Raw genomic sequence first — 23,865 nt, forward strand, 5'->3', positions numbered from 1 at the left:
TGCACATACACACTAAGCAACCGACACTCCCAGTCCCTATATTTCTTTTCCTTCCTTCCTTCCTTCCTTCCTTCTTTCTTTCCTTTGTGTTTGTTTTGTTTTTTTTTCAAGACAGGGTTTCCCTGTGGAGCCTTGGCTGACCTGGACTCTCTGTAGACCAGGCTGGCCTTGAACTCACAGCGAGCCGCCTCCCAAGTGCTGGGATTAAAGGTGTGTGCCACCACGCCTGACCTATATTTCTTTTCTTTAAAAAAAGGTTTTTTTTTTATTACTTATGTGTGTGTGTACATGCCTGTGTGAGTATGTGCTCCATTCGTGCAGGTGCCCGTGGGGCTGGAAGAAAGTGTCAGATCTCCTGGAGCTGGAGTCAGAGATGGTTGTGAGCTGCCTGGCAGGGGTGCTGGGATCTGAACTCGGGTCCTCTGGAAAGAGCAGGAAATGTTGGTACCTGCCAAGCTGTCCTGCAGCCTGCCACCTGTATTTCAGGTGACACACGCTTAGCAGTCAGTTCACACCTGCTATTATCTCAGTGCCTGGGAGTGACTGTAAGTTCAAGGCTAGCCTGTGCTATACAGAGTGAGGCCCTGTCTCCAAACAACAAAAGTACAGCAGAAACATTCACTAAACATGAAATAACCATTTATAGTTTGACTGTGCAGTGCCCTACGGGCTCCTGAGTCTGAACACCTGGGCTCCCACTGGTGGTGGATTTTAGATAACTCTCTAGAGCTTTTAGGAGGTGGAGCCTCCCTGGGCGAAGTGGGTCCTTGGGGGTGGTCCTCGAGAGCCATAGCCCAGCCCACTTTCTCTTCACTGTTGGGTTTCTGAGGAGGAGGCAATGGGCCTCTCCTCAGCCACCATGCCTTCCTCCACAATGGTGGGCCAGAAGAATCCTCTCTCCCTCTCCTTTCCTTCCCTCTCCTCCCCCTCCTTTCCTCTCCTCTCTTCTTTGCTCCCCTTTCCTCCCCTCCTCCCCTTCCCTCTCCTCTCCTTTCTTCTCCTCTTTTCTTTCCTTCTTCCTGTAACAGGTTTCAAGGTGCATTTATCTTACTGTGTTCTTTTTTGTGGCTGTGTAATATTCCATTGCATGCCCGTAGGGGTTGAGTACCCTTTCCACAGACGCCTGTGACTAGCCTGGAACATTTGCGTTAGATATTCCGCTAGTTTGGGGATGATCCCTGAGGACTAGCTTCGACATCAGCTGGGAAAACTGAGGCGGGGCGCAGATCTGGTGGTTGGCTGTCGACCCCACAGACTCTCTTGAGGGCAACTTTCCTGGCCGGAACTGAGTGTTAACCAGCCATGGGTTCCACTGAGAGTGGTGAACTTAGGGGCCAGAATTAAATTGCTGGTGGTGGGCCAATGCTGATAGCTTCCTGGTGGGGGCTTACAGCTACCATGTAAGCAGGGGCTAGGGCTGATGGCTCCTAGCAGGGGCTTTCCACAGATAGTGGCAAGGTGTCTTAAAAATGAAAGGGAAAGAAGGAGAGAAAAAAAAACCCCACATGTGCGCGCACCATGCCCCGCCCCCCCACTTGATGCTGAAGTAAGACAGACGCTAGCAGGTAGGTTTCAACAAGCTGCTGCTTCTTTTAAGTTTCTCTTACTTTACACATTCACATACACATATACATACAAACATACACACATACGTACATACTACATACTTACATACTACATACATTCATTCATTCACATAATGGGTGGATGGAAATGGATTCTAAACCTTTACACATATACACATTCTCTCTCTCTCTCTCTCTCTCTCTCTCTCTCTCTCTCTCTCTCACACACACACACACACACACACACACACACACACACACACACACACACACACACACACATATATATCTTGGTGGATGAAACAAACTCTGAAGAGCGAGTTCCAGCAACCTTTATTCTTTCTCCCACAGTTTATATACCCCAGCAAGACCTTTCAAGCAGTATAGAGATCACAGCGTGGTCACATTCTATTTCTCTTTAAGTAAATGATCACAGTGAGTCTACGTAAGAAAGACATGTTCCTCAATACCCTCACATGAACAAATGTTTTATGTGTTATGAGTGAGAAACAATCATGAAAAACAAGTTTTCCCAAGAACCCACATACATTTGTGGCTAAGCAACTTGTTACATACTAACAGAGTATAAGCAAGCAAGGGAATTTCTCAGCCAGCTTTTCTTTACTGTCAGGCTGCAATTTGCAATTACAAAGAATTAGTTATCTTAAAAAATAATCTTAGAAGAATCACAAATCTAAACTTCTGTATAAAAAGCAATCAGCCATTTCTACTTTAAATCCTTAAGGTGCTCATCTACTCATTAATAATTTCTATTAAGTCATACTAGGAAGCTGAGGGCAAAAATGAGTATAAGAAATGAGTCATTGAAGCCCAGCTTTAGTGAGAGAGTCACGTCAGCTAGTGCTGATTGAGGTTTTGTCTTTGTTCACCAACCTTAAAAAGCCCCTAGCTTTACTATTAAGAGTGTACTTTTTCTTAACTTCAAATTGTTCCCTAAGATTTCCTGCATCAGGGCCAATAGCAAAATTATCTTTACCTGACCTTACTGAACAGTTTTTCCAAATTCTTTCTATAGGTAATGGTCAGGGTTAGCAATCTGCGTCTATTGATTGTTTTTGAGGTGGTGGTTGAATCATTAATCTGCTCCAGCAGCAACGCCTAAGAGAGATCAAGCATTGTTATTGCGTATGCCAGTGACACTGCCCAGCGAGGGGCTGGGAGCCCCTTTATAGTACTCACACAGTTAGATGTTAAGGGATTATAAGGACCGCAAAGGTAACAGGCAGAGCTATGCTCCATAACAGCATGAGCTCCTCAGGGCACGTAGTTCTAGGGTTTATGCCTTGCTGAGACACACCCACTGTGGTTGTGCTAACTGGTGGGCCGCATTCCATGAGTTCTAGAGCTGTTTTGTTGTTCTTCCTGCATGGACCCCACCAGATCTCCATATCCTAACTTATGCCTTAGGTCAAATTAATTCATTAATTTGTTAATTAATTAATTTATATTTATTGGTTTTTTGAGACAGGGTTTCTCTGTGTAACAGCCCTGGCTATCCTGGACTCGTTTTGTAGACCAGGCTGGCTTGGAGCCCACAGAGATCCATCTGCCTCTGCCTCCCTGAGTGCTGGGATCCCAGCAAGGCAATATATATATATAATTTATTCATATTACATCTCAGTTGTTATCCCATACCTTGTATCCTCCCATTCCTCCCTCCCTCCCAAGCAAGGCAATTTTAAACAGTATTTTTAGTGTCATTTTAGTTTGTAACCTGACTCAGGTGTGGCGTTTTCTACTCATGGTATTTTGTTGATGCCCAAAGAGTTCTGAAGCTTGGGGGCTGGGGGCCAGCTTAGTAGGTAAAGTGCTTGCTGTGCAAGCATGAGCACCTCAGTGTGATCCCCAGAACCCATGTGAAAGGCTGGGTGTGGTGGTGTGTGCTTGCCATCCCCACGCTAGGGAGACCGAGGCAGGTGCATTGCTGGGGCTTGTGGCCGGATGGCAGTCAGCAGTGAGGGGCCATCAGCATCCAGCAGGAGTGGTGGCAGTCAGCAGCGGCGGGAGGGATGTTAGCAGTGAAGAGGACACACAAGGCGCACAGCAAGGCAGGGCTGGCGCTGGGTCAGGGACTGTTCTCAGCGTCTGGCATAGGCTGAGTCTTACCATATGCTCACAAGCTAGTTGTGTGATTTACACTTGACAGAGGAGACAACTGAGGCATAGGAAGCCTGAAGGAGTTCACACAGGGAGGTGATGGGTCAGAGACTCGACCCCAGGCTGTCTCGCTTCTGCTTGTGCACTAGGGCCTAGATGGGATAGGAAGGATGTGGACGAGCCCACGGCCCTGGCTCTGTGTTGATGTTGGGGTGCTGTATTGACTATGCATGCTAATACATTGCTCCACACAGCAGATTAAAACCTCAATGCTTCTGTTCTCGAACAGTTTCTGTGGACCGGGAATCTGGGTGTAGCCGTGGGTGGGGATTCCTCTGGTTCAGTGTCTCAAAGGCCGGGCTTCAAGGCTTGGCCAGGTCACTGTCTCCTCAGGATCTTCTGGGACAAGGTTCACGTCTTTACATCCTCAGGGGGCCGTAGGATAGGGCCTTGGTTCTCTGCTGACAGCTAGACTGAGGCCGCCCCCAGCTACTGTTCTGTGCACCTCTCCCTGGGCTAGCCTCGTGTCATCAGCTACTGTTCCGTGGACCTCTCCCCAGGCTAGCCTCGTGTCATCAGCTACTGTTCCGTGGACCTCTCCCCAGGCTAGCCTCGTGTCATCAGCTACTGTTCCATGAACCTCTCCCCGGGCTAGCCTCGTGTCATCTGGCTTCTCCCTAGTGAGAGTGTGAGCAAGCTGGAAGTCACCATTAGGAAGCGGCTCCAGAGGAGACAGGGTATTCCATTAGCCTTGCTCCCTTGTCAGGAGTGACTTGTTGGGTCCAGCTTATGTCCAGGGGACAGAGCTCCCTCCATCCAGGGAATATGGCAGTGGCTCCATGACCTGCTACCCCGAAGACCCAGTGATGTGCTGCTGTTAGTGTGCTTTGAAACATCCTGTCTGAGTTGACATATATCCCAGATGCCGGCTGCGACTCCGGGGCTCTGTGAGACACATGTCCTTGGCAAATGTCGGACAGTGACGCAGCCTCTTCCTCCCACACAGCTGTGGCTTTTCCTAGGGCTGCACCTGGCCTGACCCTTGGCTCTCACATCTGCAGGACTCATTGGAGCTCAAGGCTATCAGTGACTAAATCCGTCGGGTGGGTGTTTCCCGGAGTTAGTCAGCGTCATCCACAGAATTTACTCTCACTTGGTTCCAGCCATTATTTGTCGAGTTCTAGGGCCATGGACCCTGCTGAGGTCATTTGAGAGCTGAATCATAAGATTGTCCCCGATGCCCGACTTTGAGAATAAAGGGAGCCGCACACACCACCCTTCCTTTAGCTGTGAGGAGATCTCCTTCCCAGACATGCGTCATATTTTGTGAGCAGTGGCTCTGCATCTTCCCACGCAAGGTGGCTGAAGTACGGAGTCCCGTGGGCTTAGCAAGTCTGATTTGACCTTAAGGATAGCACACCCCTCATTCTGCCTAGTTGTTCACTATTACTGCTATTTTAATCAACATTCAGGTTTTAAGAGACTTGGCTTTCACAAGTAGGGGTCCTATAAAAGGGGAAATCAAGCCAGGCATGGTGACTCACACCCGTAAGCCTAGCACTTGAGATGCTGGGGCAGGAGGATTGCCATGATTTGGGTTTGAGCCATTTACCACACCAAAGACCTTCATTTCAGTCTTTTTCTAAGCATATGCGTGTAAATACCCACGTACACTTTATAAACTCAGCCTCCACCTTTATTTCAAGCTAGCTTCCCACCTCCTTACTGAAGCACGTGTGTGTGTGTGCATGTGTGCACGTGCATGTGTGCATGTATGTGTATATACACAGTGAAACTTACGCCAGTAAGACACAGTTTCGCTGATTTGATTTTAATGTGTGCATGGAATTCTGAGGGGAAGATACTCCTCATTCACTTTTGATTTTCTTAAAGTTATATTTAGTCATACATGTCTATTCTAGATTCTTTAACTTTTAAAAAAAGATTTATTTCTTTTATTTTCTAGGTATGAGGGTTTTGATTGTATACGTGTAATATATATCACATGCCTAGTACCCTGGGAGACTATAAGAGGGCATTGGCTCCCCTGGAACTGGAGTTACAGATGGCTGTGAGCTGGGAATTGAACCAGGGTCCTCTGTAAGAGCAGCCAGTGTTCTTAACCTCTGAGCCATCTCTCCAGCCTATGTGTTATTGTTTTTGTTGTTATTATTATTATTTTATTTTTATTATTACTATTACTACTACTGCTACTTCTACTTCTTACTTCTTTCTGTTTTTCAAGACAGGGTTTCTCTGTGTAGCCTTGGCTGTCCTGGACTCACTTTGCAGACCAGGCTGACCTCGAACTCACAGAGATCAGCCTGCCTCTGCCTCCCTGAGTGCTGGGATTAAAGGTGTTGTAGGTTCTTAACTGTAAATGTTGATTCTTTTAAAGTTGCATGGCACACATGCGACAGTCAGAGGACAGTGTGTGGGACTTGGCTCTCTTCCCACCATGTGGGTCTTAGGAATCACGCGTCACACTGGACAGCAAGTGCCCTCACCACTGAGCATCGTGCAAGTCCCACTTCTCTTTCTTCTGAATAGGCCACTTCTCATTTATGGTTATTAATACTAATTCTGGAGGCATATATATTCACAAGGCTGTCTTAGGTATTTGGAAAAATACGTACTAGTGAGCTAATTTTCCAGCTCTCCCTGCCTGCCCTTCCATTTCTGGGTTGTCCCCAGGCTTTGGGATGGCTTTTTTTTTTTTTTTCCCTTTGTGCCAACCTCAGCACACTAACCCAGCTCAGTGACTCTCACTGTCCTGACATTTGAAAGATGCAACTTTTACGGCTGTCACAATCCAAGAATGGGGACGCTGCTGGCATCTAGTGGGACCCACCTGTAATGGGCAGGCAGTCTGTCTGTACAGAACCCGAGAAACGGTGTTCTGCAGTGCTGGATCGATGGGGCTGTTATGTGCAGGTGACTGTCCCCTCACCTGCTGTGGACAGGTTTCATTCAGTTGGAGGGCATTTGAGACAAAATCTCCTGCTGGAGCCCTGGCTGGCCTCCCATGCACAGCGACCGTCCTGTGTCAGCTTCCCACCTCCCCAAATGCTGGGATTACTGGCATGAGCTACCTCATTCTGCCTCCGACTGGGTTCAGCTGCTCTTCCAGCAGACTGTCTCCAGCCTCGCAGACTGATGTGAGTGATCTTCCCAGTGTGCTCACAGCCTGTTCCCTACACCCACCCCCCCTTTCCTCTCTGTCTGAGAGCCTGCCTCCTAAGGGATCAGGGAAAGTCAGGGAAGCAAGCCTGTTGCCCCAGGACTTTTGTGCACATCTTTCTGAAGGATGTGTACAAGGTGTCCCGTTAAGCTTCCTGCTTCCCATGTGGAATGGGATCACTGCTAGAGACATCGCCATTGTCACTGACTCGATGAGGCCTGTGATCAGGTGCTGGACTGCAGGGAGACAAAACAACGTGACTCTACCAGCCCATGCCTGTATATTTATGGTGTCATCTCATCATAATATGGGAACACAGTAAACTGGGGATGAACTGGGTGGGAGGAAATGACTCACGCGGAGGAGATAATGGCTGTAGTATTTATATTGGACTGCATGGTCGAGCTGGCCAGAGCCCCTCTGGTGAAGGAAGCTGGGTGGAGGCGGTCTTTCCTGCAGCTGTGGTATTAAGCACCACTTCAGCAGGAGGAGGGATAAAAACCCCTACGGCTTTCATGTTCCTTTGGGCCGAGGACTATCTATCCTTCTTGGGCAGAAAGTGCAGTTAACCACTTTAAAATGTTGGTTCCTCTGCTTGGCTCGGGGATAGATTGAGCCAGGGTGCTGCTCTGGGCTAAAAGGCATTCAAAGATTTAGTTAACTTTGGGGAGCTCCTCTTCTTTGTGTGTGTACGCGCATGGGCATGCATTCATATGGGGGCCAGAGACTGATGTCCGGCATCGTCTTCGCTTGCCCGCTACCTTGTTTTTTGAGAGAGTTTTCTCTCACCGAACCTGGAGCCTCATCTGTTCACTTAGATTGACTAGCCAATCTGCCAAGCTGAAGAATCTGTCTCTGCCTTCCCAGGGCTGGCATTGCAGACACATGCCATCATGTCCTGCCTTTAAAATTTTTTTATTTAATGTTTTTTTAAACATATGAAGTGAGGATCTGAACTTGGGTCCCTATGGTCGTGGCAAACCCTTTACCCACTGAGCCATCTCCTTCTCCTCTAATTCATAGCTGGAGGCAACTTTGTAGGCAGCTCTTTGGGGCTTTCCAGGGTCTTGATGGCCCCACCCCATGCCCTCTTCATCGCCAGTGTTACCTACCACCTTCTGTCCTCCAGCATTCCTCAGAGCCAGTGTCTCTGCACTGTTGAGGTGTGGAGCCGGATGCTGAATTCTTGGTTGTGTGGCCATCCTGGGTAGTTGGGGATGAGTGGTAGCACCCATGGCTTCTCTGCAGCCTACCCTCAGTTGCGGCAGCTGATGGTGTCTCCTGTTACATATCTGGGGCTGAGCCTTCTCCCCACAGAGGAGGCTGGAGGTCATTAGGGCACTCCTAGTTTTCAGGAACACTGTCATGAAACCACATCCCATGCCAAGCACCAGTGATCTTGCAGCACTTCCTGCTTGGCAGATGTGGAAACTGAGGCAGAGAGAGGAGACAGTTTTCCCAATGCTCCTGATTAAGAGCTGGGACCAGGCCAAGGGTTTATGTCTGTCAGGTTTTCCAGTCAAGGGAACCAGACTATGAGAGGTCATTGACTGTGGTTGTGGCCCTCTCATGCAGGGCTCACTGGTGATGCAGGTATGTCCAGCCTGTGGCCTGTGGACACACGAGTCCCAGGAAAGCTAAGAATCTGACCTGATACATCCTTGGTTAACAGTCTCAGTATGAGAAGATTGGATGTCTCACTAGAGGGCATTTACTAGTTTTGGAGAGATTATGGCTGTCACTTTGGGGTGGCTTCTGGTGGGTGGAAGCCCCATCACTGCTGACCATCCTGCAAGATCCAGAGCAGCCCCAAATGTAAACAGTGCGGAGATGTGGAGGGCCCCAAACTCTATATTGCTGCCTTCCTATTGTTTATGGAGCACTGTTGGCCTCTGCTGCACAGCCCACGGGTACAATTGAAAGAGGCCACTGTGTGCGTGCGTGAGAGCAGTTCCAGTTGGAGTGGCGGCAACTTCACAAGCAAAAGTCTTGGCTCTCTTTGATCTTGCTTTATCGTTTAACAGTTTTCCAAGTGCTCCCAGCTGAGCTTTCTTCTGCCTTCTGTGGCCTTTGCCCCTGAGTGAGCCACCCCTCTCCCCCTTATGTTTTATCTTTGGCCAAATGTAAAAGATCTGGGAGGCTGAGAGATGGTGTAGCTAGCAGCTAAGCACAGTGGCTTCTCTTCCAGAGGATACGGGTTCAACTCCCAGAACCCACATGTGGATCAGAACCATCTATAATTCCATTCTCAGGGGATCCAGTGCCGCCTTCTGGTCTCCAAGGGCACCACGCATACATGGAGCACTCGGACATAACACGAAGGCAGAACACTCAGAAAAATAAGTAAAGAAAACACATGTTTAAAAAAACAAACAAAAACATTTAACAGTGCTGGACTCTTCAAAGCACTTTGCACCCTGCCTGTCACAGGAAGCAAGTCAGACCTGGTATTTGACTCCATGCCCGTAACTTCGTGTCCCTCTTTTCAGGACGAGTCCACGGGAGAAATCACGTTCTACATGAAGGGAGCGGACGTTGTCATGGCCGGCATTGTCCAGTACAATGACTGGCTGGAGGAGGAGGTGAGTTGAAGAGGGGTCCCTAGAGCCTGTGCGGCAGAGGCTGGGCCTTGCAGGGGCCAGTGAATAGGCCTTCGTTCGCTGTGGCTGTGGCACCCACTACCTGCTGCAGTACTTAGCTGCTTTGGCAGCACGTGTTTCTTTCTCAGTTTGTGTGGGGTGGGGCCTGGGTATGACTCCGCTGAGGACCGCAGCTAGAATGTGCATGATGCTGTATCTTGTGCAAAGACCCACCCGGGAAGAGATGTTCTCTGAGCTCACTCTGCTTGGTTCTTGGTGCTCCTCGCTTGGTGTTTGGAGCTTGGTGGTCCTCGCTCAGTCGTTGGTGAGGACAGCACAAAGCTCCTTAGGGCTGTAAGCCAAGGCCTAGGGGTTTTGTCAGCTGTTGACTGGAGGCCACCCTTTGTATCTTGCCCTGAGGGCTTCTTCATGAGTACCCCCAACGTGACGGCTGGCTCCGTCCAAGCAGTGGAAGAGGGCAGAAAAGATGGACGTCTCCATATTTGGTGGCCTAATTTCAGAAACAGCACCCCCTCCCTTTTCTGTGTGTGGGGAGCAAGTCACAAGGTCCAGGCCACACTCAAGGGGATTGTGTGTGGGAGTTACAGGAGGTTAAGATCTTGGGGACCACAAATCCTGGCTAACCAGTAGAGGAGTGCTGGTTGATGTTAGCAGGCCAACCCCTCAGCTTCAGGCTGGTGGGTCCAGGGGGGGCATGTGGATGAATGACAGGCCTGGGTGTGTCTTTCTCATGGGGTTCTGCTCTGGCATGTTGAGTCTGTTGAAATGTTCTGTGGCACTCATGTTTGGGGATGCACATGGGAGCAGTGGCGGCACAGCCATGGTAGAAGCACACCCAGCTTTGTCCATCAAACCAGCCAGCCATGCTTGGTGTCCATTCCATTTGGGAGACACAGTACTGGCCAGAGAAAACAGTGTGTGTTCCAGGCTTAGCATCCTGCTCGCCCACCCTGCAGTTGCAGCTGGAAGCTCGGCTCTGTGCACCATAGCTCTATGGGGAAGCAGTTTTCCTCTCTGCCATCTTCCCCGACCCTCTGGCTTCCCAGGGGCAGTCTCAGACTCAAGCCTCAGCACAGATCCCCACTGACTGCTGCTGTCTGCTTTGCAGTGTGGCAACATGGCCCGGGAGGGACTGCGCGTGCTCGTGGTGGCCAAGAAGTCCCTCACAGAGGAGCAGTACCAAGACTTTGAAGTAAGTGCCTCGTGACCTTGGCCTTCCCCCTGCCCCCAACCTCCTTGGTCACCTCTCCTGGGAACACATGACCATTTGACTTTCCTTCTTCGTCAGCTGCTTGAAATAGAGCGTTTTCCATTCTACACCTCCCACCCCTTCTCTTGCCCATCTGGTTCAGTCTCATCACTGTTTTGAGACATGGTTTTGCTTGTAGCCCAGACTGGCCTGGAATCCTCCTGCCTCAGCTTCCTGAGTGCTGAGATGACTGATATGAGCCATGAGCCCCTCCCCCTCCCGAGCACCTTTGAGCTATAAAATAAGTAGGTGAGAGTTGAGCTCCATCTCGAATCTGCTTGTGGTTCTCTCGTCTCACACCTCGTCTTCCCAGTGGAAGGACCTCGTCTGGCTGATGGCCATGTCTGTGGTACCCGGCACAAAGCTGACATGCATGCGTGCCAGGATGTGGGCAGTCTAGGGACAGGCGTCTAGGGTTCTGGCTCTCCCCTCATCCCCCAGCAGTTGGCTTGGCCCTGTCCCTCAGCTGTGCCCCCTGTGTTTGTAAGATGTTAATTACCAGTTTTTTCCCATGGGTATGTGCTGTGACTATTGACACAGTCCTACAAGGAGAGGAGTTTGGCCTTCCCTTAGGTTTCACTGACAGATAAATAGGTCGGGTTGGAGTCAGTCATTTTCAGGAGGCCAGCGCTCACCTCTTCGAGGCCTAGCTGACCCCGGGCAGCATGGCAGAATGTGCTGCAGCCTCTCTCCTCTCCTCTCCTCTCCCCAGGCCCGCTATGTCCAGGCCAAGCTGAGCGTGCATGACCGCTCGCTCAAGGTGGCCACGGTGATCGAGAGCCTGGAGATGGAGATGGAGCTGCTGTGCCTGACTGGCGTGGAGGACCAGCTGCAGGCCGACGTCAGGCCCACACTGGAGACGCTGCGCAATGCCGGCATCAAGGTAGGGCTGCCCGAGACACGGAGCTTGGCTAGGGACCTGGCAGCAGTGGTAAGATCTTCAGCAAGGCCTTGAGGGTGGAAGGCCAGGCATGGTGCCACCTGCCCGTACCTCAAGTCAGCGGTAGGATCTCAAGTTCAGGGCCAGCCTGGACACAGATAGACTCTGTTCAAAAAAGGAAAAAAAATGAAAGAAGAAAAGAAGCAGGAAGCAGAAGGACTGAGCGGGAGTCGCAGCACCCAACCTCAGGTGGCGTGGCTTGGGGAACCGTCCTGCGTGCCTGTGCTTCTCCTGGCTGCCTCTGCACAGGACCTGGGTCCTTGAAGGTCAGAGCAGGCCTGTGCTCAGATGCGCAGTGTGATTCAGTAGAGTGACTGGCTAGTGGCTGTCTGCTCTCACCCAGTGAGAAAGGGACACCCACCCCACAGGAGCAGAGAGACTCCTGTGTGAAGCAAGGCGTTGGGGTGGAAACTATTGAGACAGCTACTCCGAGGGGCCAGTAGAGGGCGTCTGAGGTCCATTGAGCCCTTGAGGATGTGCCTGAGCAAGCACTTGATCGTGAAGGCTCAGGCTATTGCTCAGACAGATGAGGCTGGCACCTCCGGCTACGCAGTCAGCTTTCTGTGATGTTTAGGAGTGTACACATAAGCCGGTGTTGTTCTTACATGTTCACCGTGTGTGACTGACCGCGGTGGGTGTGCTGGGTGCTGATATCACACTTGCTCCTTGCTGCTCAGCGTCAGGAGAGTCCAAGCTCCACTGCAGTCTTATGGGATTACTGTCGTATATGAGGTCTGCCCCCTTCCAACACATCATAACGTGGCCACAGCTGCACTCACATACTCCACTGGCTGCTCTTGCAGAGGACCCAGGTTCAGTTCCTAGCAACCACATGGCGGTTTAGCTTCAGTTCCAGGGGACTCATTGCCCTCCTCTGGCCTCCGTGGGCACCAGGCACACTGATAGTGCATAGACCTGTACACATGCCAACCACTCCTGCACATAAAGTAAAAATGAATCTTTGAAAGAAGAGGGGTGGGAAGATGGCGTAGACCTGTATAACAAGCCAACACGGGGTGGCAGGCAGGCGGAGGTGTCTCCCTGTGGATCAGCACTTAAGCACTGGCTTGCAAGTTCATCACAAGGAAGTGGCCAGCATTTGGGGACCTTGTGGCAGGCCTGCTACTGCCACACTGGGGTCAGGGCCGGTGTAAGCCCTGCCCTTCTGGGGCTGCAGGTTCACCTCCTCAACACTGTCCCATCCCCAAGTCAAGGGTCTTGCTAATCCAGTGTGGGTGGGGTTTCCCTGTCCTGTTCCTGTTCCAGGCAAGTGGAGGGAAGAGGGGCCAGCCAGCCTCTTTGTTCACTGAGATCTAGGGTTCAGGCCTACTCTAGCCTTTGGGCAGACACGGAAACTCGGCCAAGAAAGCTGGTCACGCTTTGCAGGGTCTCACCATCCTGTGAGGTGAAGCAGCTGGCACCGGAGCCTCAGGGTCTTCGGTGCCACTTTGATCCTGCCTGTCAGCCATTGAGAGACAGGCTCTGTGGGACACGGATAGTTCCATGCGTGGCATGCCAGCCACTGTGCAGCACGGTCTTCATTTACTTTGCTTTCTGAGGTAGTATCTTGAGATGGAGCCTAGGTTGCTTCCAGTCTCAGAACCCTCCTGCTCCCATCCTGACTGCGGGGAATATAGGCAGGCACCACCGTATCTACTGCCCAGAGTTCGTTTTATTCTGTGGGTTTTTTTTGGGGGTGGGGTTCTTGATATGAAGCTCAGGCTAGCCCCAAATTCACAGCAATCCTCCTGCCTCAGCCTCCTTAGTGCTAGGATTATAGTTGTACCCCACCACATCCCATTCCAACTGATTCTTTCTCGGGTGAACAGTCGGGTTTGCTCCCATGAGCAGTAGCCACCAAGCCCTGTGGTGCGCTGTCCCTGGGGATCACAGGGGGTTTGATGTTCTTAGGAGCCTCACTGCCCCAAGGGACAGACCAGCTTCAGAGCCCAACCCTCAGGGCTTGTTTTCCTGCTGTGATTTCAGGTTTGGATGTTAACAGGGGACAAGCTGGAGACCGCCACATGCACAGCCAAGAACGCACATCTGGTGACCAGAAACCAAGACATCCATGTTTTCCGGCTGGTAAAGCATTGTGCTGTAGGGTGGAGCATGAGTTTGTCCTGTAACCTGTAGCCTGGAATGGGCCTCCAAAGGCCGCCTCAGATGGTTTTGTAGGTTATTGACGGCCTAGGGGACCCAGACAAGCATCCCTTCAACCAGTGTAAAGGCTCCCCACCACAAAGCCTTGAACGCTGCTGTGCTCTGGCCCTTTCGGGTGGTTGTGCTCTCCTTTGGGGAACCAGAACAAAGTCCGGCACTGTGGCTGCTTTTGGCATTGCCAACAGCCAAGCACGGTGCACAAAGCCTATAGCAGCACCAGGAAGGAAGGCGGCATAGATGCCCAGCCCCCAGGCCCTGCTCCCCAGGGCTCTGGCTGTATGGCGCCAGGCTGACAAATACCTCCTGACTTGGGTCTCCTGAGGTGTAGTGTGGGAGGTCCTCACGGTTCCTGTTTCATCCTGACTGTGCGCCGACTTTAGTCTTTGGGAAGTGAAAAGGGATAGGTGTCATACCCATAAGCTCCTGAGCCCACAGCATCCTTTGGCTATAAGCTAGTGATAGAAGAAGGACACTGTCTACACGAACTCCCAGAGGCCGCTGTTCACCTTCTTGTCCGGCCATTCCCAGAGAGCCACACCTTCTCCATCTCCATCCCCTTTCAGGTGACCAACCGCGGGGAGGCACACCTCGAGCTGAACGCCTTCCGCAGGAAGCACGATTGTGCCCTGGTCATCTCTGGAGACTCTCTGGAGGTCAGCGCTGGGCACTGATGCGTGGGGTACCTTCTCTTTCTGTGGGCTGCAGGGAGATGGCCATATTGGCTGACTCCGCCCCCCCCCCCCGCACCCCCACTCCGCCCCAGGTTTGCCTCAAGTACTATGAGTATGAGTTCATGGAGCTGGCCTGCCAGTGCCCGGCTGTGGTGTGCTGCCGCTGTGCCCCCACCCAGAAGGCCCAGATCGTTCGGCTGCTCCAGGAACGCACTGGGAAGCTCACCTGTGCAGTAGGTAAGCTTGCCGGGCTGGTGGGAGGCTCCTCTGGGACGGAGGGAACAGCCTGGGCTGTCGTCAGGATTGCTTGGGCAGTAGCAGCAGTCAGCTGCCAGAGGCCCTGCCCTGCAGATGCTCTGGACTTTCTTTTCACGAGGACCCCTGAGCTCTGCTGTTGTGCATTGATATGCACCCCCCCCTTCTCTCTTGGAGACAAACATGCCTAAAGGGAAGAGTCTTGTCTTCTTTGCGTGTGGCAGGTGGCCATGGCGTTCCAGAGGGTGAAGACCCCGGGCTGACCTCAACCCTCTCAACCTGATGGTCACCGACTGGCCATCTTGGGTGGTTTGCTTCATTTGCACCTCAACAGGATGGGGACAATGGTGGTGGCCTTCTCACCTATGTGTGCAAAGACTATAAAGTATGAGGAGTGCTGGCCACAGCATACTGGGGACATCTGTGTCCTGCAAGGGCCACTTGCCACTGGCAGTGGTTCTGTATACTCATCCTGAGAGGAGGTCCTGAAGTGGTAGTAGACACTGGCCACCGCCGCTGCTTGGCTTGTGACCCTGGCAAGACACCCGGTCTCCTACAGTTGCCTCTTTGAGGGTGGCTGGATATGTTGGGTGGGGCGTAGTCCACACTCAGTGAAAGGCAGGCATGGATTGTTAACTCTGAGGATGCCATGTGCGAGCCATCTTGCTCATGTCTCCATCTTAACCTCTTTGCTCTGGTCTGTGTGTTCCACAGGCGATGGAGGCAATGACGTCAGCATGATCCAGGAATCCGACTGCGGTGTGGGCGTGGAGGGCAAGGTGCGTGCTCCTGCTGTGCCCCGATAGACCCACCCTGCCAGCTAGTGGAGTTTCTAGGCTTTTTAAAACAAGGCCTCATGTATCCCAGGCTGGTCTGGAGCTTGATTCATAACTGAGGGTGAGCCGGGGGAGGTGGTTCCTGGGGGGAAGCTTTGTATCTAGAATCTGTACAGTGGAGCCAGCTCCAGTGGCTCATGAAGTAGAGGCAGTAGGGTTGTGGCAAGTTCCAGCCAGCCACGGCTCACAGAGCAAGGGCACCAAAAAGGTGGTGGGGGCCGGCGGAGGCATGGGGCTAGCTAGAGAGGTGCTGCTAAGAGTTAAGGGGACTGGAGGCTGGTTCCCAGCACCCACACCCAGCAGCTGACACCCACAGCCACCTGTAGCTCCAGCTCCAAGGAATCCGGAGCCTCGTGGGCACATGCAGTCTTGTGCACATACTCGTCCCTATACATGGACACACACACACAGAATTAAAGATAAAACAAAAATGCCAGTGTTTAACAGAATCCTTTTATTGGATGCCATATACAAATAAACCATTTTTCCTTCTGTTAAAAGTTATATCATGATTCCTTTAGGTTTCAGCATATAAAAGCTGCGAGTGCTTACCACAGTGAAGATAAATAATTTAAGTTATGCCCACCCTGCCTCTTAGTTGCACCAAACTAGTAACATTGTGTAGTCTCCCAAAATTATTTTCTGTGCATTGCTGATTGTGGGTGGGTGTGCATTTGTCATAGATACTGTCTACACATACTTTATCCATGTATGTATATATTATTTTCATGTATACTTTTAAATTAAAAACACACCACAAACTCCCATCATGCAGCTTGCTTAAATCTGTTACATCTTGAATTCCTTTCTTCATCAGAGGCAGGAGAGCTGTCATTTCTAACCCGTGCTCTAATTTACTTACTACCCATGCTTTTACACCACCAACGTCATCCTTAGGACCAACCTTGCTGTCAAGTCTGTCGTCTCTCTGAGCTGTCCTCAGCACCACGCACCTTACTTACTCTATCAGAACTCATACCAAGCAAAGAGGATTGGCTTTTGTGCCAGGCTTAAAGTCTTTGTTGCCAGTTTAGCAAAACACAGCACTGCAAGTTTTCTATTTTGAACAAGTGCCATCTTGACCTGGGCATGTGGCTGAATAGGTGAGAGTGCTTGTGCTGCCAGCCCAAGGGCGCGAGCTCACATCCCCTGCACCCACATAGAACACTGGGATGTTCGTGTGCACCTGTATCTCCGACACCGGGAGATGGAGACAGGTGGGTCCCGAGAGCTCACTGGACCAGCAGCCTAGCCTGAGCTGCAAGCTGAGGCCCCGTGTCAGTGCAGCACCATGGAGAGAGAGAGAGAGGCGGGGGATGCCCCATACCCTGCTCTGGAGTGAGTGTGCATATGCATAGGCGTGCATTGCTGCACACTCAAAACATGAGTACACAACAATTATATATATATTTTAAGATATCATTTGTTCAAGACATTTGCAGTTTGGCAGTGAGCTCCGTCAACCTTCCCTTTCCTTCACCTGCTCTGACTTCCGCTTTCTCTCCCTCTGGGCCCTTTGAATGTAGATTGCACACAGGTCGTGTTAAATGCTTGGCAGGGGACTTAAGAAGCAGCATCCCCCTGCATCAGCACAGCAGATGGACACCCCCCCAACCCCCGCACGTCTTAGATGTAATGCTGACCTAATGAGTCATGGGCATTTTGCCCGATTGTCCCCAAAATGTCTTTGTAGCTTAAGAACAAAAGAAGCTCCAGGAAATAATCAAGGACCCGAGTTTCCCTTATTAGCGTGCGTTCCTGTCTCTTTAATCTTCTTTAATGTAAAACACTTCTCTGGTCTTTTTTTTTTTTTTTTTTTTTGGTTGGTGGGTGATGTTTGGCATTTATGCCATTGATACATACTACACTTATTTACTTATTTTAATGGGAGCGTACATATGTGCACACGTGCATGGCCCAGCGCTCATGTGGAAGTCAGAGGACAGTTGTGAGAATCAGGTCTCGCCTTCCATTCTGTGGACCCTGGGGCTCAAACTCAGATTCCCAGGCTTGGCAGCAAGCACTTAATCCACTGAGCCATCTTGCCAGCCTTCCATTGATATTTCTGAAGTATTCAGAACGCCAGTGAGTGGCCCATGTGGCAAGAGTATTGCTGGGAAATTTGTATTTTCTGGGTCACATGATTAGTCACTGATGTCCTTCTCTATCAATGCTAGTGTCAATCATCTGCCTTCTAAAACATGAATGCTACTGTGTGGATGCACTGTGCGCTGTCTCCACATTCACAGGCATGCAGCAGCATTCAGGGGCTGTAATTGGCATCAGGCTTTCCCCCGAGTTTAACCCTTTAGCGCTCTAAATGTTAAAAAGCACCCATTGGATGATTTTTTTTTCTTCTCATACACACTGGGAGTGAGGGTGAACTTAATACCAGATTCATCTGACCTCCAAATTACAACTATCTGTGATTTAGTATGTTTTTTATTTAAGTAAATTCCTCTTTTTAAATCAAATTTGACTTGGACCACCAACTGTGTGTAGCCTGAAACCAAAGAGTCTCATTATTGAACGTCTTCAAAGGTCTCCTTGTCATGTCTTGTTGTTTCAATTAAAAAGAGAAATGTGCCCTGACCTCTGTGTGCGGATTGCAGGAAGGAAAGCAGGCTTCGCTGGCTGCGGACTTCTCGATCACCCAGTTCAAACATCTTGGCCGCTTACTCATGGTGCATGGTCGGAACAGCTACAAGCGCTCGGCAGCCCTCAGCCAGTTTGTGATCCACAGGAGCCTATGCATCAGTACCATGCAGGTATGCAGCAGCCAGTGCCTCTCAGGGGGTCACCTCTTCACAGACATACACAGACACACCCTCCAGGTGAGCAGGCAGCTGGTACCTCTCACAGGTGCACACAGGTACAGCTGGTACCTCTCACAGGTACACATAGATAGATACACTGTCCAGGTGAGCAGGCAGCTGGTATCTCTCACAGGTACACATAGATAGGTACACTGTCCAGGTGAGCAGGCAGCTGGTACCTCTCACAGGTGCACACAGGTACAGCTGGTACCTCTCACAGGTACACATAGATAGATACACTGTCCAGGTGAGCAGGCAGCTCGTACTTCTCACAGGTGCACACAGGTACAGCTGGTACCTCGCACAGGTACACATAGATAAGTACACTGTCCAGGTGAGCAGGCAGCTGGTACCTCTCACAGGTGCACACAGGTACAGCTGGTACCTCTCGCACATTGCCTAGGTGGGTAGCAGCTGGCACCTCTGCATTGGTATACATGGGCACATTGCCCAGGTGGGTGACAGTTAGCCCTGCGCCCAGGTACTCATGGCAGTCATCATCATGGAAAATCCCAGCAGTTGGACAGCGGTTTGGAGTGGCAGCCCCACCTGGCCAAACTAAATCTCCATCTGATCACATCTCAGCTGACAAGCTCTAGCCAGGTCCCTCTGCCTCATCATCGGTTCCCAGAGAGAGAGGCAGAGTTACCGCCAGGCAAATGCTCCAGCTCCTGTTTGCCATGTGCAGAAACAAGGTCAAGAGATGGCAGCTACCCTAGAAGAGGAAATGTGGTGTCTAAGACAGGGTCTTGCCGAGTAGCCCAGGCTAATATGTGTGGGAGTATGTGATTCCCCCTGCCTCAGCCTAAGTGCTAGATTATAGTCAGGTATCACCACACCTGGTGTTAACTCACTTTTCTTGATTACATCCTATACCCTGGCTGTTGGCCAAGCGTTTGTAATGTGGCCAGCATCTCTTGTCTTCCTCACACTAGGATCTCTTCATCCCAGGGAGGTGCAGCATAGCCTGCCCTCAGGCTCAAACCTCCCTGGAAAGCGGCTCAGGTGGTCTCAGCTTGCAGAAGGCATGTGCTCATAGCCCAGGCTGTGGACTCACTTCCCACTCCAGCCCCTCCATAGGCCTTAAGGTGAACTACTTGACTTTGGTGATCAGAACATTTGATTCCTGTTTCTTTTTGTTTATGTCACCAAGGAGCTGGTAGGCCCATGATCACACTGTCCCCCAACTCCAGGCTGTCCTTTCCACCTTTGAAGTGAACTGGTAGGATCTGCCTTGTCCTTGACCTTGGCACTTGGAAAACCAGAGTTCAAGCTGAAGGCATCTTCACCATCATCAGTAAAGCCAAGCAGGACATTTCATGAGCAGAATGCAGGCTGGTGAGATGGCTGAGCAGGTGAAGGTCCTTGCTGCCAAGCCTGATGGCCCAAGTTGAGTGCTGTAGAAAGCTCACATACAGGCCCGTGAGCATGCGCATGCATACACGCACATGCACACACACATACATGTAAAAGTTTGCAGGAAAGGTGTGTGATCCCGCTGCTGTGGAAGGCAGCTCACCATGCAGAAGGTGCCTGCCCCGCCTCGCATGTGGGAGAGATCCCCTCTGGCCTCTTGCAGAGAGGAGGAGATGTTTTAAAGCTGCACAGCTGCCTCGGATCATCAGGCTGCATCTGTACTTTTAATTTATGCTAATCCATCATCAGACCGTTATGCTAATCCACCAATGGGGCCGGGCTATGCAGTGGTTTTAATCACTGGGAAATTAATGATCTTGTCCTTGGGCGCACACACAAAAGCAGGCAGATGAGCTGCCATCTGCAGTACCGAGGGATTCCCAATGGTACCCACTCAGAGGTTCTGAAGTGAGGCTGGCCCGATTCCTCATCTTCCTGAGCAGCTTTAGCCCCCGTCCACGGCACTGCACCGTGACACGGTGATCTCTGATGAGCAAGATGTGTGTATTTATTTCCCATGAGTACCCTTGTCTAGACGCAGGCTTCATGGCTGGTGTAAAGGGGGCCGCTTTACAAGCCGGTGTTCTGGTGTTGAACCGCCGCCCCTGATTCTGCGCGTTTGTGTGGCCCAGCTGGATGACAAGCCAGTGCAGGGTGACTTTCCCCATGGTGAGGTCGCGAAGGTGTGTGAGAGGAGCCGGGCTTCTGTGGCTATGGTGTTTAGCTGAGCTTTAGCTAGCAGGCCTCTCAGTGGGCCTCACTCTGCTCCTGGAAGCACAGAGGAGTGCTGGGCCTGCCTGGCTGCAGCAGAGGTCCAGCATCTCTCGGCACTCCCAGCATTCCCTGGGCTTACTTACACTAGGGCAGTGGTTCTCAACCTTCCTAATGCTACAATCACCCAATACAGTTCCTAATGCGATGACTACCGTAAGATTATTTTGTTGCTCTTCGTAACTGTAATTTTGCTACTGTTATGAGTTGTAATGCATATAGCTGATATGTGACCCCCCCAAGGGGCCTGGACCTTCAGGTTGCCCTAGGGGGAAAGTACTTGGAAGCCATGGTCCCTCCGTTAATGCATAGATGTCAGGATCTGGGAAGCACCAGCCAGCCCTTGGCCTCCCTACCGAGTCTTCCCAGCATGCACTGCTTTCCAAAGTGAGAAGCATGTACTTCCGTGAGAGCTGGTAGAAATCCTTAATGCTTTTTCTCACTGAAACACTAGCCACTCACATGCTTTGAGAAAATGTCTTCTCCTGCCTGGTCCCAGGGCACAGCTCCATGGCCGCATGCTCACCCAGCAGTTATGAGGTCCTCAGTTTGATCCTGAGCATCGCAAAAATAAATTCAAATAAAAGTTCTTCTTCTGAACTCCAGACTGTAGTATCTTCTGCCCTGGTCTCTACAGTGGCCAATACGGAAGCATTGGTAGCTGTGTCCCCAGCTCGGCTTCACTGTACTGTCGGGGCCCTTGCCTGGCAAGGTGTGATCCTCAGCTGTTGGCAATGTGGGCTCCTTAGGTAGGACATGGCCTGAATCCCAAAGGACCCTACAGTTTCTCCTGTAAAATGTGAGTGACCTCAGGACTGGGGCACAAAGCCTTTCCAACCCCAGAGACCAAGTCTGGCTGTGGACGCTCACTTCTTCTGGTTTGTCATGAATGAGCTGTGTGCTCTGGGGCCAGTTGCTGGCCCTCTCTGGTTTCAGTGTCCTTACCTATATCATGGAGATGATGCTAATAGTCCTGACTTCCTGGGGCATCGTGAGGGCTGTACATGGCGTCATATGGATGAAGACTGTGCCCAGACTCTTGGTGACACCCTCTCCCTCCTCCATGCAGGCCGTCTTCTCCTCTGTATTCTACTTTGCATCCGTTCCTCTCTACCAAGGCTTCTTGATCATTGGGTAAGTCGCCACAAACAAACTGTTCACTTTCTGTGACATCCCGAAAAACATCCCACAGGGAGAGAGAGAGACACAAAGTCCCCATGGCACCTTGGCATTCTGGCCTTGAGGCAGAATGGGAACTTTGTTGAATTAACCAGATGGGTGTGCATAGTCATCCCCCTGCCTCAGCCTGCAGTGCTGGGTCGTTGGTACCTGAAGACGAGCAGACTCAACAGGAGGGAGTCTGAGGTGGCCCTACTGGGGTGCTGGGGAAGGGGGAATGTTTGCAGTCCATCCTCTTCGCTGGAGCTGAGCCCAGTAGGATGTCCAGGCCCAGGGCCTTGCACAGAATGCAGAGTGTTGATGGAGCATCAGCCGCCATTGACGTTGATACCTCCTCTCTTCCTGGCCTAAGCTTTTTCTTACCCAGTCTGATGGTGGGCGGCTCTGTAGAAGCTCAGGCACAGGGGCACAAGAGCCCAGTTCTGCCTAGGAAGAACTGGAAGACGGGTTGGCCAGGCTCAGCGACAGCAGCAGAGGCCTCTTCCTTGCTGTCCTGCTGCCTGGTTCAGCCTCAGAGCACACACTGCTTGTCACCTGTTTCCACTTGGAAACCGGAATGTCCCGCATCAAGACTTGAGCAAGAACATACTTAAGGCCACAATGCAGGGTTGTTTGTTCTGTGTGGCCTTGTGTGATCTGACCCTTGCCACCTGCGGCCCCAGCCATCTTGGCTGCTCTCTGTTCTTCATGACAGCTGCACCTCACCCCAGGGCCTTTCTATAGTCAGCGATTTTTGACCTGGTGTGGGCTTCCAGACTGGGCACAGCTGCTCTTCCAATATCCATAGAAATGTCCCATTCCTGCTGTCTTCCCCGAGACTGTGTTCCATCCCACGTGTAACACACACACACACACACACACACACACACACACACACACACACACACACACACACACACACACACACACACACACCCCTTATTCCATCTTGCCCATTCTGCCCTCCTCCTTGGCGCTTGTAACACACACAGTTCACTTATTCAGTGACATGGAAGCTATAGCAAATTCTCACCTCTGTTTTATATCTTGACTCTGGTGCCAAGAGCTGGGCGTGGTGCATGATGGGCTCGAAGTAGACATGTGGGCAGGAGGGAGGCGGGGCTGCAGAGGCTTGGGTAGGGAGCAGTCCCTTATGGCGGCCCCTCCCCTCAGGTATTCTACCATCTATACCATGTTTCCTGTGTTCTCCCTGGTTTTGGACAAAGACGTGAAGTCGGAAGTCGCCATGTTGTATCCTGAGCTCTACAAGGATCTCCTCAAGGTTCCTCAGGCCTCCCCAACTTCCACTCCATCATCTTCTGCCCCCCCCCCCTTTTCCTTCACACTTGCTCCTTCGGTCTGGTGGGGCACAGGGATGATGGTTTGCTTTCTTTGGGGTGGGAGGTGTGGGTTATGCAGGAACGGTCAGTGCAACCTGCCAACAGTCAGCGGCTCTGCAGCTGTCAGCTGTGCTCCTGAGGTGATCTCCTGGGCACTGCACTGACAGAGAGGCAGGGGCTTCCTATGTGAACGTGTGGGGTTGCCCTTCTGCTGTTTGTGTTTTATTCTGTATAAGCCCAGGGCCTTGTGTGTGCCAGGCAAGCACTCTACCACTGAGCTTGGAACTGGCTGAGTAGACCAGGCAGGCCTGGAACTCACAAAGATCCACCTCCCTCTGTGTCCTGAGTGCTAGGATTAAAGGCATGCACCACACCAGCTTTCTTTTCCCTTTTTGTTTTCTAGTGGTCTCACTAAATTTCTCAGGTTAGCCTTGAACCCACCATCATCCTGCCTTAGTGTCCTTAGCGTACTGAGAAGACAGGCGCGTGTATGTAGGACCATCTGTGGATGTTTGTGATAAAGGCTGGCAGGGGTGGGTGGAGAGAGCCCTAACTAGGCAGACGGCAGCAAGCCTCCAACCTCTGTAGTAACTGCTGGTCTTTCTGTTTCTCATCCAGGGACGGCCACTGTCCTACAAGACCTTCTTAATTTGGGTGTTAATCAGTATCTACCAAGGTGAGGTCCGGTAGAAGTGCCTGCTCTTCCTTTGCTTTAACCTTGACCTTCTGCAGGAAGTGGGGGGTGGGGGTGGGGGCTGGGTGAAGGGGGTGTGGTTATCCAGAGGG

General features: G+C 51.3%; 1 protein-coding gene across 5 annotated transcripts in view; it reads left to right on the forward strand.

The window, feature by feature from the left end:
- ATP9A (ATPase phospholipid transporting 9A (putative)) overlaps nt 1–23,865 on the forward strand; it is a 110,119-nt gene that overhangs the window by 82,402 nt on the left and 3,852 nt on the right. For all 5 annotated transcript variants that reach the window (XM_084777927.1, XM_084777924.1, XM_084777925.1 and 2 more), the window contains 11 exons: nt 9,354–9,446; nt 10,573–10,656; nt 11,426–11,596; nt 13,640–13,738; nt 14,380–14,469; nt 14,580–14,724; nt 15,457–15,521; nt 18,191–18,346; nt 21,651–21,715; nt 22,913–23,021; nt 23,698–23,755. In XM_084777927.1, coding sequence (XP_084634053.1) covers nt 9,354–9,446; nt 10,573–10,656; nt 11,426–11,596; nt 13,640–13,738; nt 14,380–14,469; nt 14,580–14,724; nt 15,457–15,521; nt 18,191–18,346; nt 21,651–21,715; nt 22,913–23,021; nt 23,698–23,755 — 1,135 coding nt within the window. The remainder of the gene's footprint in view (nt 1–9,353; nt 9,447–10,572; nt 10,657–11,425; nt 11,597–13,639; nt 13,739–14,379; nt 14,470–14,579; nt 14,725–15,456; nt 15,522–18,190; nt 18,347–21,650; nt 21,716–22,912; nt 23,022–23,697; nt 23,756–23,865) is intronic.

The sequence above is a fragment of the Acomys minous genome (assembly GCF_964271855.1).
Source record: "Acomys minous genome assembly, chromosome: 3".
Classification (NCBI taxonomy): Eukaryota; Metazoa; Chordata; class Mammalia; order Rodentia; family Muridae; genus Acomys; species Acomys minous.